This window comes from Phoca vitulina, unplaced genomic scaffold (assembly GCF_004348235.1).
Source record: "Phoca vitulina isolate PV1807 unplaced genomic scaffold, GSC_HSeal_1.0 scaffold6, whole genome shotgun sequence".
NCBI lineage: Eukaryota > Metazoa > Chordata > Mammalia > Carnivora > Phocidae > Phoca > Phoca vitulina.
In genome coordinates, this window is record NW_022589709.1 from 36,092,033 (window position 1) to 36,110,222 (window position 18,190).

At 35.5% G+C, this 18,190-nt stretch overlaps 1 protein-coding gene across 7 annotated transcripts in view; it reads left to right on the top strand.

The window, feature by feature from the left end:
* Window positions 1-18,190, top strand: part of KIAA0825 (KIAA0825 ortholog) — a 396,162-nt gene that overhangs the window by 96,154 nt on the left and 281,818 nt on the right. For all 7 annotated transcript variants that reach the window (XM_032403994.1, XM_032403995.1, XM_032403993.1 and 4 more), the window contains one exon: window positions 8,158-8,319. In XM_032403994.1, coding sequence (XP_032259885.1) covers window positions 8,158-8,319 — 162 coding nt within the window. The remainder of the gene's footprint in view (window positions 1-8,157; window positions 8,320-18,190) is intronic.

An 18,190-nucleotide genomic window follows, 5' to 3' on the forward strand; every position in this document is an offset into this window, starting at 1 on the left:
GCATTCCTTTTTTACAATTCAGAAGGTCCTGGACCACAGTGCCCAACGAGAGCCATGATGGATTTCAGGTGGTTTTGGTTAGCGCTGAAACTGACTACATAGATTTTTTTCAATGAGAGGGTCTATAGGGATTTAGGAGGCTTTAATTAGTTTCTCAAAGGGGTCTGCAGAATACTATGATGCTGTTAGGAGCAGTAGTTTACAAGTGGAAGCAAATACTGGTAAAATCAGTCACATAGCCAACAACAAGAACTCCCCACTAAAGGTCTAACAATGGGAAGAAACTACAAGGAGACATAAATACTCAAGTAGTGCTGTAACGTAGAGCAGCGTGCCCTAAACAGCATTGCTGTTTGAGAAAATCCCCAAAGTTAATAGATTTATTAGTAAACTGGTGTTCATTGGTCAGAAAAGCTTGATAAACCTTAAGTTTTTAAAAATTTACATTGTTATAAAATTAAAGAGTTTAATATGCTAATTTGCATGAGTCACTGTAAGTAGTATATAGTATGTAGTGATTCCTAAACCTATTTGATCATAAAATCCTTTTCTTTTTTTTTTTTTTAAAGATTTTATTTATTTATTTGACAGGGAGAGACACAGCGAGAGAGGGAACACAAGCAGGGGGAGTGGGAGAGGGAGAAGCAGGCTTCCCGCGGAGCAGGGAGCCCGATGCGGGGCTCGATCCCAGGACCCTGGGATCATGACCCGAGCCGAAGGCAGACGCTTAACGACTGAGCCACCCAGGCGCCCCGATCATAAAATCCTTTTCAAATGAAGTTTGAGAAATTCCCTTTGATGAGGGACAGACATGCATCTTTCAGTGCAGCATATAGAAAGTAACTTTTATCATAACTCTGTCATGAAGAAAAGTTAAATTTTGTTCTAAACACTAAATAAGAAAGCAGGGAATTTTATATTGCATTTTAGAAAAATTTTTATTAAAATAATATAGAGGGGGAAAAAACCCTCAACATGGATTTATTCTTTGTTAGTTGATGGTAAATTAAAGTCTTACCCTAAAATGGCAGTTTAACTTTTATCTATAATATTATTAGGATTTGGGAGAATTTTGTATTTCCCAAGAATTAGAGAGCCCATCCTATAATAGTGTGACAATCACTATTTCAGGTATTTTATAGTGATGATTGGTGGCCAGCTAAACATAGTTGCCTATGTATAAGGCTGTATGTCCAAAATTTCCTGAAGGAAGACACTTGCATGGTGTTTAAGAAAGAACAGATAAAGGCCAGATTAGTTTAGAGGGGAAGGTGAATTGATTGTATCCAGATCAGGTTTTCTGGAGAGGTGAGTTGGAGGAGAGGAATAAACAGAATGGTGAAAGAAGGAAAGAAAGATTGAGTGAAAGCAAAAGTAAAAGGGGAAACCTTTTCCTAATTTGGTTGACAGTGAAGAGTTTAAGGAACAGAAAAATAGATATGTGTAGGCAAAAAGAAATTATGACCCTAAGATGTAATGATTAGAACTCTAGTCCTGGGAGATACTATAGGGAAAATAAGACAAGTTTGGGCTATGCTATTTCAACCTTTGTGTTTAATTTTGCTTTAATTGGACTTTCACAAAGCGAATTTATCACAGAATTATTTTTCCATAAATTAAGAACCTGCACAATAGCCCTTGGGAGAACACTGAGCTAATAGTAATAGGAACTAAGGATTGCTAATTAATGGACCTCTACCATAATCATTGCTTCTTTGGAACAAAAATGATTAGATTTAGGTCATACATATTATTCTGTCCTCTTTCTTTATTAAGTTATAAAGATACATTGAATTGAAATGGATTTACCATTCAATATTGTTAAACTTCTGGAATACAAGATTATTCTAAATCCAGGTCATGAAGGTAAGACCTCTTCATTTAGAATCCTCAGACCCTCATAATTTTTAAACAAGTAGCACTGTTAGATTATAGTGTTTTGACTCTTTAAGATTTTTTGAGAAGGGGGATGTTTCTTTGCTTACTTAATAAATACAGTATTTTTAATTAGAATGGAGCTGCACAAAGCCTTCTTAATTTCTAGCTAAGCTATTAAAGAATGAGGAAGAATTCTTTTTTTTTTTTTTATGTTCAGTTAGCCAGCATGTAGTACATCGTAAGTTTTTGATGTAGTGTTCAACGATTCATTAGTTGCGTATAACACCCAATGCTCATCCCAACACGTGCCCTCCTTAATACCCATCACCCAGTTACCCCATCCCCCCACCCCCTCCCTTCTGTAACCCTCGGTTTGTTTCCTGGAGTCCAGAGTCTTTCATGGTAGGTCTCAAGAATGAGGAAGAATTCTTAAAGTCTGAAAATTTGGCTTATAAACATTTAGTTCCAAAAAGATATCTTTTTTTTTTACATTTTTTAAAATTTATTTTTATTTTATTTTATTTTATTTTATTTTATTATGTTATGTTAATCACCATACATTACATCATTAGTTTTTGATGTAGTGTTCCATGATTCATTGTTTGCGTATAACACCCAGTGCTCCATGCAGAACGTGCCCTCTTCTTTTTTTTTTTTTTAATTTTGTTTTTTTTATTTATTCATTTGAGACAGAGAGATACAGAGAGAGAGAGAGCAGGAGCAGTGGGGAGAGGCAGAGGAAGAGGTAGAAGCAGACTCCCCACCAAGCAGGGAGCCCGACGTGGGGCTCGATCCAAGGACCTGGAGATCATGACCTGAGCTGAAGGCAGATGCTTAACCATCTGAGCCACCCAGGTGCCCCTGAACGTGCCCTCTTTAATACCCATCACCAGGCTAACCCATTCCCCACCCCCTCCCCTCTAGAACCCTCAGTTTGTTTCTCAGAGTCCATAGTCTCTCATGGTTCGTCTCCCCCTCCGATTACCCCCCTTCATTTTTCCCTTCCTACTATCTTCTTTTTTTTTAACATATAATGTATTATTTGTTTCAGAGGTACAGGTCTGTGATTCAACAGTCTTGCACAATTCACAGCGCTCACCATAGCACATACCCTCCCCAATGTCTATCACCCAGCCACCCTATCCCTCCCACCCCCCACCACTCCAGCAACCCTCAGTTTGTTTCTTGAGATTAAGAATGCCTCATATCAGTGAGATCATATGATACATGTCTTTCTCTGATAGACTTATTTCGCTCAGCATAATACCCTCCAGTTCCATATACGTCATTGCAAATGGCAAGATTTCATTCCTTCTGATGGCTGCATAATATTCCATTGTGTATATATATACCACATCTTCTTTATCCATTCATCTGTTGATGGACATGTTGGCTCTTTCCATAGTTTGGCTATTGTGGGTATTGCTGCTGTAAAGATTGGGGTGCACATACCCCTTCGGATCCCTACATTTGTATCTTTGGGGCAAATACCCAGTAGCGAAATTACTGGGTCGTATGGTAGCTCTATTTTCAACTTTTTGAGGAACCCCCATACTGTTTTCCAGAGTGGCTGCACCAGCTTGCATTCCCACCAACAGAGTAGGAGGGTTCCCCTTTCTCTGCATCCCCGCCAACATCTGTCATTTCCTGACTTGTTAATTTTAGCCATTCTGACTGGTGTGAGGTGGTATCTCATTGAGGTTTTGATTTGGATTTCCCTGATGCCAAGTGATGTTGAGCACATTTTCATGTGTCTGTTGGCCATTTGGATGTCTTCTTTGGGAAAATGTCTGTTCATGTCTTCTCCCCATCTCTTGATTGGATTCTTTGTTTTTTGGGTGTTGAGTTTGATAAGTTCTTTATAGATTTTGGATACTAGCCCTTTATCTGATATGTCATTTGCAAATATCTTCTCCCATTCTGTCGGTTGTCTTTTGGTTTTCTTGACTGTTTCTTTTGCTGTGCAAAAGCTTTTTATCTTGATGAAGTCCCAAGAGTTCATTTTTGCCCTTGCTTCCCTTGCCTTTGGCGATGTTTCTAGAAAGAAGTTGCTGCAGCTGAGGTCGAAGAGGTTGCTGCCTGTGTTCTCCTTTAGGATCTTGATGGACTCCTGTCTCACATTGAGGTCTTTCAACCATTTTGAGTCTATTTTTGTGTGTGGTGTAAGGAAATGGTCCAGTTTCATTCTTCCGCATGTGGCTGTCCAATTTTCCCAACATCATTTGTTCAAGAGACTGTCTTTTTTCCATTGGACATTCTTTCCTGCTTTGTCAAAGATTAGTTGACCATAGAGTTGAGGGTTCATTTCTGGACTCTCTATTCTGTTCCATTGATCTATGTGTCTGTTTTTGTGCCAGTACCATACTGTCTTGATGATGACAGCTTTGTAGTAGAGCTTGAAGTCCGGAATTGTGATGCCACCAGCTTTGCTTTTCTTTTTCAACATTCTTCTGGCTATTTGGGGTCTTTTCTGGTTCCATACAAATTTTAGGATTTTTTTGTTCCATTTCTTTGAAAAAAGTGGATGGTATTTTGATGGGGATTGCATTGAATGTGTAGATTGCTCTAGGTAGCATTGACATCTTCACAATGTTTGTTCTTCCAATCCATGAGCATGGAACGTTTTTCCATTTCTTTGTGTCTTCCTCAATTTCTTTCATGAGTATTTTATAGTTTTCTGAGTACACATCCTTTGCCTCTTTGGTTTTATTTATTCCTAGGTATCTTATGGTTTTGGATGCAATTGTAAATGGGATTGACTCCTTAATTTCTCTTTCTTCTGTCTTGTTGTTGGTGTATAGGAATTCCACTGATTTCTGTGCATTGATTTTATATCCCGCCACTTTACTGAATTCCTGTATGAGTTCTAGCAGTTTTGGGGTGGAGTCTTTTGGGTTTTCCACATAAAGTATCAATCATCTGCAAAGAGTGAGAGTTTGACTTCTTCTTTGCCGATTTGGACGCCTTTTATTTCTTTTTGTTGTCTGATTGCTATGGCTAGGACTTCTAGAACTATGTTGAATAGCAGTGATGATAGTGGACATCCCTGCCGCATTCCTGACCTTAGGGGGAAAGCTCTCAGTTTTTCCCCATTGAGAATGATATTTGCTGTGGGTTTTTCATAGATGGCTTTTATGATATTGAGGTATGTACCCTCTATCCCTATACTCTGAAGAGTTTTGATCAAGAAAGGATGCTGTACTTTGTCAAATGCTTTTTCTGCATCTATTAAGAGGATCATATGGTTCTTGTTCTTTCTTCTATTAATGTATTGTATCACATTGATTGATTTGCGGATGTTGAACCAACCTTGCAGCCCAGGGATAAATCCCACTTGGTCCTGGTGAATAATCCTTTTAATGTACTGTTGGATCCTTTTGGCTAATATTTTGGTGAGAATTTTTGCATCCATGTTCATCAAGCATATTGGTCTGTAATTCTCCGTTTTGATGGGGTCTTTGTCTGGTTTGGGGATCAGGTAATGGTGGCCTCATAAAATGAGTTTGGAAGTTTCCCTTCCATTTCTATTTTTTGGAACAGTTTCAGAAGAATAGGTATTAATTCTTCTTTAAATGTTTGGTAGAATTCCCCTGGGAAGCCATCTGGCCCTGGGCTTTTGTTTGTTGGGTGATTTTTGATGACTGCTTCAATTTCCTTAGTGGTTATAGGTCTGTTCAGGTTTTCTATTTCTTCCTGGTTCAGTTTTGGTAGTTTATACATCCTAGGAATGCATCCATTTCTTCCAGATTATCTAATTTGCTGGCATATAGTGCTCATAACATGTTCTTATAATTGTTTGCATTTCTTTGGTGTTGGTTGTGATCTCTCCTCTTTCATCCATGATTTTATTTATTTGGGTCATTTCTCTTTTCTTTTTGATAAGTCTGGCCAGGGGTTTATCAATCTTATTAATTCTTTCAAAGAACCAGCTCCTAGTTTCGAAACGGTCCCAAAGAGGTATCTTTAAGATTTAGAAGTTTAGTTAAACTATCCCCTCCAACCACATGAGCAGAACTTAAAAGAAATCAAATGGGCAAAATGAGAATCAAGCAACAGCTAAATGATGCACAATATATTTATTCTCTTTTCATTTTTGGGTCATGATTTTCATGGCCACACCTTAGTTATATGCTGATTATGCATGTTTGTGTTCTGTGGCACACCTGTGGAAGAATGTTGAGTGTGAGCAGAGCTACTTAGAGATAGACTTTAATGTACACGGGCCTTACATCAATTTAGAGATGAAATCGAGTTTTTGTAGGTACTTGTGGATTTTTTTTTTTTTAAGCCTTGTTTTACTCTTTAAGGACAGGACTCAATTCCATAGTTTAAGTTGGCTGAGAGGTCTCTCTCAGATTATCTGCAAAGATCCCATGATATTTTTGGTCCTCAGTAAAAACCTCTATCGTATGGTTTCAAGTCTGATGCCAACATTTTAAAGTTTAACTAAAGTGAGGTGGATTACCCATTACATTGGTATGTTTTTTGGAAGCTTCTTTTAAATCCATGTGATGAAGTTAATTTTTTTCACATGGAGTCACCAGGCCTTACATTATTTCTAAGTGGCGTTCTTGGTATTTTCTCACCAAATGCACTTTATGCTTACTTTATAAGAGTTTACAAATTTTCCAATTTGTCATTAAGCCTCAAGGTAGTTCTTAAATACATGTTTTAAGAAGTGACAATAATAAAGGAAGAATTCCTTAAATTCTTGAAAACTTGGTCCCAAGTGCCATTTGGTGAGTTTAGTTCTATTCTCCATATGCTTAGAGTATACGATACTTTTCTACATTCAGATGATAGTGTGATCTAATTTTAAAAGAAAAAAACCCATTAATTATAAAAGGGAAAAATCAACCTTTAAGTTCTTTTGTTCTCATGAAAGAAATTGATATCACAATTATTTAGACAGAAGTTATTTTTAAACATGATTTCATGAATTATGTAGTCTAGATTCAACAACTAAGTTGTTTCTTTTTAATGCTATCGGAGGAATGCTTCTTAAAAACTCATATCTGGGGTGCCTGGGTGGCTTAGTCATTAAGCATCTGCCTTCGGCTCAGGTCATGATCCCAGGGTCCTGGGATTGAGCCCCACATCGGTCTCCCTGCTCAGCGGGAAGCCTGTTTCTCCCTCTCCCACTCCCCCTGCTTGTATTCCCTCTCTCGCTGTGTCTCTCTCTGTCAAATAAATAAATAAAATCTTTAAAAAATAAAAAAAAAAACTTATATCCTTTGTCTAGTCATTTTTTCTTTTAAGCTAAATTTTTATTTTAATTTCAGACTTAAAAAAAATATCGAGATACCTCAAATGCTAGTAAAAATATTGAGATTCCTCAAAAAATTCCTCAAATGCATTCTCTGAAAACCATTTTTTTCGTGAACTGAGAATAGATTACATGTATTTTTCCTTATATACTTAAGAGTGTATTTCTTATTTTTTTAAAGACTTTATTTATTTATTTGACTGAGAGAGAGACAGCACAAGCAGGGGGAGCAGCAGAGGGAGAGGGAGAAGCAGGCTCCCCACTGAGCAGGGAGCCTACCAGGGCTCCATCCCAGGACCCTGAGATCATGACCTGAGCCGAAGATAGATGCTTAACTGACTGAGCCACCCAGGCTTCCCCAGTGTGTATTTCTTAAAAACAAGGGCATTCTCTTTCATAATCACAGTATAGTTATCCATATCAGAAAATAAATATTCATGAAATAAGAGCATTAAATTATAGATGTTACTCAGATTTCACCAAATTAACTCAGTTGTGTTCTTTATAATAAAGTAAAATAAAATACCGATCATGTATTGATTTCAGTTGTCATGTCTTCTTTGACTCCTTTTGACTAGAAAATTTCCTAGTTTTTGTGTTTTGTGACATACCACTTTTAAAGAGTACAGACCAGCTATTTTGTAGAATTTCTGTCAGTTTGGGTTTGCCTGATGTTTCCTCGTGACTAGATTCAAGTTGTGCCAGACTTTTTAAAATATAGAATTATATAAGATGTGATTTTACAAACAAATCACATTCTAGTTTATAACTCTGAGAATTAATATAATTATTTAAATGTCATATTTTCATCAAACAGAATACACATCTCCAGCTTCCCAAAAGAAAAGACACTCATAGGAGATTTTATATGCATTTCTTAAAGAATAAACTTGGTTTAATTGTTGATCTTATTAGTTTTGATGGTTTATGAAATCACATAGATTGTTTCGGTATTTACTGAGAAAACAAATAAAATGTACAAATGTAATAGTATTGATCTTCTCTTTTCACAGTAACTCCGGAATGCCCACAGAAAGGAAGAAACTTTTTCCTTTCCTTTGATAAACTCACATTCTTATCGCAACTCATGAAATCTTTCTTGAAGCTGGAAAAAAATGTTGAAGAATTATTGGAAGAAATATTTGTATCACTCAGGACACCCAGAAATATTTCAGGTAACATGCTGTCTTGTTTAAATTTGTAAATCTATTCTCTCTGTGTTCACTTCCTTCCACTGAATCTATACTATTACTTGGAAAAAAAAAAAGCATGATACAATTCCTTAAATAAATGTTAAATATAATGCACACCATAAAATTACATTTTTATCTTTATATATGGTCAATTCCATAATTCTAATTGACAAAGCATTGTAAGTCAATTCTGGATAATAATCTTCAGATGAAATCAGATTAATTTTTTTTTTTTTAATTCAGAGAAACACAGCCCGGCTTATGGAAAAAAACAAGCATACTGGATGATCTAGTAGCTCCTCTTCTGCTACTAGCAGCCAGATGATCATGGGCAAACCTTAGACTCCGTTTTCTCATCTTCAAAATGATGGTGTAGGACTAAACTAACTTTCTCTTTGTTTTCTTTTCCTGTTACATGCTTCAAATTTCAATATGTTATTCAGGGTTGTGAGAATTAAATGATTTAGTGTATGTATTTAAAAGAATATCTAGTAGATAACAAACAATAAAGGTGAGCTGTTATATAAATAATTCTAATTATGTGTTGTTTTAAGTTTAGTTAGTCTTAACAAAATCCTTTTGAAGAAAGCTATGCCGTGTATGTTAAAATAATGTTTCTAACATTAAAGGTGGAATTCAAAGGCATAATAGTTAAAATATGTTCTTTGTGTTCATATCTGTACTTATAAATATTTTCATCTATATCAGAATGAACTACACAGAGTTCTCTTTCACATGATACCATGTGTCATTTTAAGGACAATAGCTTGTAGCTGCATTTGCGAAATAAAGTGAGGGAACCAAATGATTAGCAATCAATCAGAAAATTTCAAAATCCGATTTCTTAGTAAGGAATTACATTTACTTTAATATTTTACTTTTTTATTTCCTTATTTATTTTGCCTGGGTAAATAATATTGGAAAAGTTACAGGGCTGAAGTTTCTTTTATATTAAGCATAGCTTATTGGCCTTCTATGTGTCAGATTAAGTTTAAGTAGCACTACTAAATTATCAAGTAGATCATTTTTTCAAACTTGGAGATAATTTGAAGAAAAATGGACGTGGATTTCAGGTTTCTAAAGCTGACGAAAAGTCCAATAGGAAAATAATAAAAGTATAAGACAGAAAATATGAAAATTAAAAGACAGAATGAAAAAGTAGATTTAATTAGGAGATAATATGAACCCTGGAGGATCTTCTAGATTAAACTGACTGGGTCAAAGAGAGATCTGAGTAGATAAATATGCCATCCTAATTTTTGATTGACATGTTGTTGCCTCAAGTAGTTGACATTTGGTGTTGCTACTCATCCATCATGCCTGGTTAAGATTTTGAATCTTTCATCCACATCTCTAGCAGATCTTCTCTGAAGTGCGGATCAAGAAATAGAGCAGACTACAACACATCTAGATTCTTACCTCTTGGGACTCATATTGTTTTGGTCCTAGACCAGGCTCTAGAGAAATTAGGTGAATTTTAAGAATTTTATTCCTTTAAAGGCAGCATAGATTCAAAATTAAAATTGTATTAGAGAAGTATTATAAAGATACAAAACTCAAATGGCCAACAATTGAAGCAAAGGTTTGATATACCGATTTCAGAAAAAGAAAAAGCTGGTTCAACTCATTTAGATTAAGATCAAGCAGTGTTGAGACTTGCAATATATTTGAGGGAAATAGTTACCATTATTGAATAAAATCAACAGAGAAAATATATAATTATGCTACAATATACTTCCTTACTCAAATTTGTTATTATATAAGCAGCATGGCAGATGAAAGTAACTTCAAATTCACATTAATAAGAATGTATTATAGAAATACAGTTGTGGGTTATTGAACAACGTACATGGAAGGAATTTTAAAGGACAGGTATAAGAAATTTCTTAAGTACTAGACCATCCCCATGTGATATATGTGTTCTTCATTGTTGAAATTCATATTTTTTTATAACAAAGCTAAGATTGATTTAATCTGACATAACTTTATATAATGGCTCCCTGCAAAGAATGATCTTGAGGGGAATTGTCAAGAAAAACTTAAATGTTTTATTCAGTGTAGCCAACTTAATGAATTCTTATCAAAAGCATTGGTTTCTTAAATCAGGAAGGGAAAGATTCCTTGAAATGGATGATTAAAGAAACCAAATGCATCTAAAGTTATCCTGATAGTTAATGTTTTGCTTGGAAATCTTGTGTATGAGGGAATAAGGGAAAAAACATCAAGTCATTTGGTTTCCTGTGTGTGTCTTTTGATTGGAGCATATTTTGCTAATAAAGATCTTGGAAATAGTTGCCTACTATGTCCATGTAACCAAAACAATGTGATGAAAATGAGGGCTTTTTTTTTTCCCTTATTGTCCAGATGTTTTAAAAATATCCAGGTGCTTAACATCACATAGAGAAAATATAAGGATGATTAACTAAATATTTTACTTTTTACTTTGATGTTTACCACTATATTGACAATTTAGCTAAATTGGCAGTGCTCTTAGTAATTTGAATATGATGTAGTAGATTCTGTAGAGACATAAGAAGTATTTTCAGAGAAAGAAAGATATATAGTTATTATATTTATTTACTTTTTTTTTTTTGGTCATGACTTGATGGTTTTCTATTTTGGTCACTTCAGCAAATGTCACGACATTATTTGACTGTTATGGTGCCTTGTGGTATTTCTTTTAGGTGATCATATCTTCTGGAGTGGCCTCGGGTTTGATTTACGGGGCACTTCTAATGCTCCTTTGGAATACAGCTGTTCCTCGGGCAGTTCCTCAAATTTTCCAAAGGTGGCATCTGAGATTTATCTAAACCAGGAGGTTTCTTGGCCCTCATTTTTCTTTAGCCCCAGCAATGACAAAGAGCAATGGCTGCTTCAATTGGATGTAAGAAGAACACTTAGGGTTTGTCTCAGAAGAATCAAAGATTTCAGATCTTCTGAAAGATTGTTTGTACTCTTAGGGGGTCTTAAGAGGGGTCAAATGGCTTCTAAGAGTTCCTTAGCTAGATGGTTAAGGGATTGTATTAGGGAGGCGTATGTAGTTAAGGTAAAGAGGCTCCTAGGGTTTGTAAAGCTCATTACACTAGGACTTTAGCTGTTTCTTGGGCAGAGAGGTCGAAGGCTTCCACATTGGAAATTTGCAAGGTGGCCACCTGGGCTTCTCTTCATACTTTTTCATAGTATTATCTCTTGGATGTAGTCTCTTCCACAGATTCAGCTTTTGGTGGGAGGTTGCTTGTGAGCCAGAAAAGAACAGTGAAGAAAAGAAAGACTTGTAGTTCCCACTTAGAGCTGCCAACAAGGCAAGTTGCTTTGTAGTGCACACAATGGGAGCCTATGAAGACCAATTTGGGTGTGAAAGTGGATGTCACAGGGAAGTACTGCCAAGCTCTACTCTCTATGAAAGAAAGCGGCAGTGTGGAAACTAACCAGAAATGTAAAATGAACCAGAGCGAACTCTTTAGGGGGAGCGTGTTTAGCAGCTGGCTTTCCTGTGACCCTCTGCACTCTACTGACGTCCTTAATCTGGGCATGCTCTGAAGGAAACCAGTGTTGACTGCATACAAATACGTATGTTTTAGAGTGATGAGCCAAAAATGGGCTACTTCTCTAGGCAATGCTAGTAAGTGTATAGAGTTTTCAATATATATTTAAATAGATGAAATAATTTAAACATGTTCACAGAGCTCATAAAGTTGGACAATGCCAAATTTTGATATTGACCATTTTGAATTCCAAACAAATACAAAAATGCCACAATTCATTAAAACCACAAGGTATCTTATTAGTCTAGAATCAGTCTTACTGATACTGCCTTAAAATGATCCCTTTTGTTCTTTATATAGGATTAGGTTTCTTAATTCTTTTTAATTTGGTGTGGAAAAGATGGTATTCTAAAAGTTATCATAACTGCTTGATAATTCATTTTCGATCTTACTGTAGAATTGCTCACTGGCAAAAGAAGTCTTGGGAAGCTTATCTTTTTTTCTTATTCATCTTGAAGATAGGCAAATGGTTTGTATAAACATCAAAGCATGTTACTTTGAGTGAGTAAGCATAATGTATTTGGAAGTGAAATGATAAATATAAGATAATTAACTTTTTTTTTAAAGTCTTAAACCAAAGCTGCACAATGGCAGATAGTTATTTCCAGAAACAGATCTGCAAAGCCTGTAGTTTGAACTAGTGTTATTTTTCCAGAGTTAAATATCTTTTTAAATTAGCTGGTTTTATGAGCTTTCTGTAGGAAAGTAAGATGACATTAATAATCTAAGCATTGTCCATTCATGTCATTAACAATTTGATCTTTATTATTTTTTCTCCTTTGATTTGTTTTGAATAGTAGTCGATGCATATAGTAAAACTTTTAACAAGACAAAAGAGTATATAGTGAAAATTAAGTCTTTTTCCATTCCAGTTGTCTGGTTTTCCTTTCCAGAGACAACTACTTTTGTATATATCCCCATGTTAACATAACATGAAATCTTGTCATACTATGCAGAGCTTCTTTTTTATTAACAGTTGTATAGAAAGATCTCATTCTTTCTAATATGTGAATAATTTTCCAATGGCACATGTACCATAATTTAACCTGTTACTCATTGATGAGCATTTAGGGTTCTGTTTTCCTTTTCATTTGCTACCACAAACAATGATTGTGCAAATTTCCTTGACCTTTGTCTTAAATGTGCACATGCATACCTGGACAGTGAATTTCTAAAGTGAAATTGCCAAATGAAAAGGTATGGTAGTTAAGAGGATGAAAAGACAAGCCATAGACTGAGAAAAATATTTGCAAAACACATATCTGATAAAGGACTTGTATCCAAAATATACAAAGAACACTTAAAATTCAACAAGAAAACAACAACAAAAACTCAATTAAAAAATGAGCAAAAGATCTGAACAGACTCCTTATCAAAGAAGATATACAGATGGCAAATAAACATATGAAAAGATGCTCAACATCATATGTCATCAGGGAAATGCAAAGCAAAACAAAGAGATACCACTACACACTTGTTAGAATGGCTAAAATCTGAAACACTAACAACACTAAATTCTTACAAGGATTATTTTAAATTAGTAGACTCTCAACAGGAACTCTCATTGCTGATGGGAATGGAAAATACTGTATGTAGCCTCTCAAGAAGATGATTTCATTGTATCTTACAAGCTAAACACTGTCTTATATTATCTAGTAATCACACTCACAGGTATTTACACAAATGAGTTGAAAACTTATGTTCACATAAAAACCAACACATGAATGTTTATAGCAGCTTTATTCATAATTGCCAAAACTTAGAATCTACCAAGATGTCCTTCAGTAGATGAATAGATAAATAAATTGTGGTGCATCCAGACAATGAAATATTATTCAGTGATAAAAATAAATGAGATACCAAACTACAAAAATACATGGAGGAATCTTAAATGCATACTGCTAAATGAAAGAAGCCAATCTGAAAAGACTATATCCTATATGATTCCAATTAAATAACATTCTGGAAAAAACGAAAGTATAGAGACAGTAAGAAGATCCGTAGTTGCCAAGGGAAGGGAAGGGAGGAAAGAGGTGAATAGATCAGTAGTTGCCAAGGGAAGGGAAGGGGGGAAAGAGGTGAATAGATGGAGCACAGGAGATTTCTAGAGCAGTGAAATAATTTTATAAGAAATAGTAATGTCGGTTACATGACATTATGCACTTGGCAAAACCCATAGAATGCACAACACAAAGAATGAGTCCTTAATTTCAAAATGAATTAAAGACCTAAATGTGAGACCTGAAACCATAAAAATCCTAGAAGGGAGCATAGGCAATAATTTCTCTGACATCGGCCCTAGCAACATTTTTCTAGCTATGTCTCCTGAGGCAAGGGAAACAAAAGCAAAAATAAACTATTAGGACTCTATCAAAATAAAAACTGCACAGCGAAGGAAACAATCAACAAAACTAAAAGGCAACCTGCAGAATGGGAGAAGATATTTGAAAATGACATATCCAATAAAGGGTTAGTATCCAAAATATAAAGAACTTATAAGACTCAACACCCAAAAAACAAATAATCCAATTAAAAAATGGACAGAAGACATGAACAGACATTTTCCAAAAGAAGACATCCAGATGGCCAACAGACACATGAAAAGATGCTCGACATCACTCATCATCAGGGAAATACAAATCAAAACTATAATGAGATATCACCTCATACCTGTCAGAATGGCTAAAATCAAAAACACAAGAAACAAGTTTTGGCGAGGATGTGGGGGAAAAGGAACCCTCTTGCACTGTTGGTAGAAATGCAAACTGGTACAGCCCCTCTGGAAAACGGTATGGAGGTTCCTCTAAAAGTTAAACATAGAACTACTCTACAATCCAGTAATCAAACTACTGGGGATTTACCCAAAAAATACAAAACCATTAATTCAAAGGGATATGTGCAAGCCTATGTTTATTGCAGTATTATCTACAATACCAAATTATGGAAGCAGCTCAAGTGTCCATTGATTGACGAATGGGTAAAGAAGATGTGAGATATATAATGGAATATTATTCAACCGTAAAAGAGAATGAAATCTTGCCATTTGCAATGACGTGGATGGAGCTAGAGAGTATAATCCTAAATGAAATAAATCAGTCCGAGAAAGACAAATACCACATGATTTCACTCATGTGGAATTTAAGGAACAAACAAAAAAAGAACAAGGAAAAGAAAGAGAGAGACAAATCAAGAAACAGACTCTTAACTGTAAGAGAACAAACTACCAGAGGGGAGGTGGGTGATAGGGATTAAGGAGTGCTATTGTCCTGACGAGCGCAGAATGATGTATGGACTTGTTGAGTTGCTGTATTGTACACCTGAAACTAATATAACACTGCATGTTAACTATACTGGAATTAAAATAAAAGCTTAATAAAAAATGAATCCTAATGTAAACTATGGACTTTAGGTAATAATAATCAATGTTGGTTCCTCAGCTGTAAAAAATATACCACACCAGGGGCAGCTGGGTGGCTCAGTTGGTTAAGTGTCTGACTCTGGATCTCAGCTCAGGTCTTGATCTCAGGGTCATGAGTTCAAGCCCCACAGTGGGCTCCTCACCAGGTGTGGAGTCTACTTTAAATATATATATTTAAGGGCAGAGAGAGAGGGAGTATATGGAAACTCCGTACTTTCTGCTCAATATTTCTGTAAGCCTAAAATTGCTCTAAAAAATAAAGTCTACTAATTAAAAAAAAAAAAAATGGACATTTTGAGAAAGAGTGCCAAGTCAGTTTGTCACACCTATTTTGACTGCTAATGATATTTTTGTTATGCAGAATTTTTCATGCAGAATTGTTATGGCTTCTGCTTTTGTGTCCTTCTGAAAAATCTTCTCTACATAAATCTTTTAAAAAATATTCTATATTTTCTTTTAATAGCCTTATAGTTTCATTTTTCTTTAAAATCTTTCATTAATCTGGATTTTATTTCAGTATTAGAATTAATTATTTATAGTACCTTTTTTTTTAAGATATAGTAAAACGCAAGCCATAGAGAAGGCATTTTAGGGGCGCCTCAGTGGCTCAGTCGGTTAAGCGTCTGCCTTTGGCGCAGGGCATGATCCTACGGTCCTGGGATCGAGCCCCACAACGGGCTCCCTGCTTCCTCGGGGAGCCTGCTTCTCCTTCTCCCTCTGCCTGGTGCTTGCTCTCCTTGTACTCTCTCTCTGTCAAATAAATAAAATCTTTTTTAAAAAAAAGAGAGAGAAGGCATTTTAGGTTAAATGGTATAACACTGATCTAAAACCCTCTCTATGTTGTAGTGTGTGTTGAGAAATGAAGCAGGATTCTTAAACTACAGTCAGTAGGCCCTTGGGGTTCACGAATGCACTGTGCAAGAGGGCCTGGGAATCCCCAATACTATGTGTGTTTGTGAGTGTGTGTGTATGCACACCTACCATGCAATCATATTGTACATTTTGGATGGAGTATTCTGTCACTTTTATCAAGTTCTCAGAAGTGTTCACAAATCCAAAATGATTAAGAATACTGAAGGTGAGGAAAACTTTTCCTCACAATACATAAACTCTGATAAAATTTCCAAAAAGGATATTATCGCTTGCCAAATGGAGTATTTATCTTTCTAGAGAATGCTTTTGTAAATTGTACTACTTAGGAATCATTCATGATTATGCTCATAGAGCCACATTTATTTATTTTTATTTTTTTTATTATGTTATGTTAATCACCATACATTACATCATTAGTTTTTGATGTAGAGTTCCATGATTCCTTGTTTGCATATAACACCCAGTGCTCCATTCAGTACATGCCCTCTTTAATACCCATCACCAGGCTAACCCATCCCCCCACCCCCCTCCCCTCTAGAACCCTCAGTTTGTTTCTCAGAGTCCATAGTCTCTCATGGTTCGTCTCCCCCTCCAATTTCCCCCCCCTTACTTTTTCCTTCTTCTTCTTTTTCTTTTTTTTTTTTTTTTTTTTTACATATAATGTATTATTTGCTTCAGAGGTACAGGTCTGTGATTCATCAGTCTTAAACAATTCACAGCGCATAGAGTCACATTTAGAAAAAACTAAAAGCAAAAACCTCTCACATCTTTGAGATGATTATATCAGTCAAAAGTCCTACTGATAAGAATCAGTAAGATTTTGAAATTTGTTTACTCAGGACATAAGCAGAAACCAATTCTTAAGATTCTAAAATTAAAAAAAAAAAAACACATCAAAGTTTATAATTGATCATCATATATCAAGTCTAAGCAAAAACAAAAGGTAAATGCTAACTCATTCATTTCAAATTAACTATAATTAATAGAACCTTACTGGAAAAGTGGGAAGTTTCTTTTTGGCATATTTTTTACTACATTTTTGTAGCTCTATTTTTTCCCCATGGAAAAGACTTCCTTAATTCTAAAAGATAAAGGTAAGGAAATATTTCCACTTTAAGAGCTAAAGATCATTTCTTATCCCAGGGTTTGTGTTTTTCCAGTGGATTATTGATATACTTATTAATAGTGTATTTTTTCCTGATGTGCTGATGTTTACCCACGTACTGTTGTTCTTCCTCATTTCAAGAAAAGAAGTATTAATGTGCTAAGGAACATCACCATTTCTTAAATGCACCATTCTTAAGTTTAGAAGTTAAATTTTTAAATGAACAAGGAAATTAATTTTACTTTGTACTCTTGTTTTTAAGATTTTTTTTTAAATTTGTCAGAGAGAGAGAGCACAAGAAGGGGGAGTGGCAGGCAGACGGAGAAGCAGGTTCCCCGCTGAGCAAGGAGCCCAATGCAGGACTCGATCCCAGGACCTCAAACCCAGGATCATGACCTGAACTGAAGGCAGATGCTTAACCAACTGAGCCACCCAGGCGTCCCTTACTTTGTACTCTTATCTTACATTATCAGCATGAAAGTATATTAATGACAAAGGGATCTATATCTTACAGATTATATATGCATGTATATCAACTATAAATATAAATAGCATATGTCATCAAGTTGTATGTATGGAAAGTGGCTCTACATATTTTGATCCTGTAGTTACTGTAAATGGTGACATCACCCTATGTCTTGTTGACTGTGTTCTGTGCATCTTGATATATGTATATGTGTGTCTATACTAGGGATAGAGCTTTTCTACATCATTAATTTTAACCTGAGTCTATTAATTCCATCTGGTGTGGTTTGTTTTTCTTTTTTTTTAAAAAGATTTTATTTATTTATTTGACAGAGACAGCGAGAGCAGGAACACAAGCAGTGGGAGTGGGAGAAGGAGAAGCAGGCTTCCCGCTGAGCAGGGAACCTGATGTGGGACTCGATCCCAGGACTCTGGGATCATGACCTG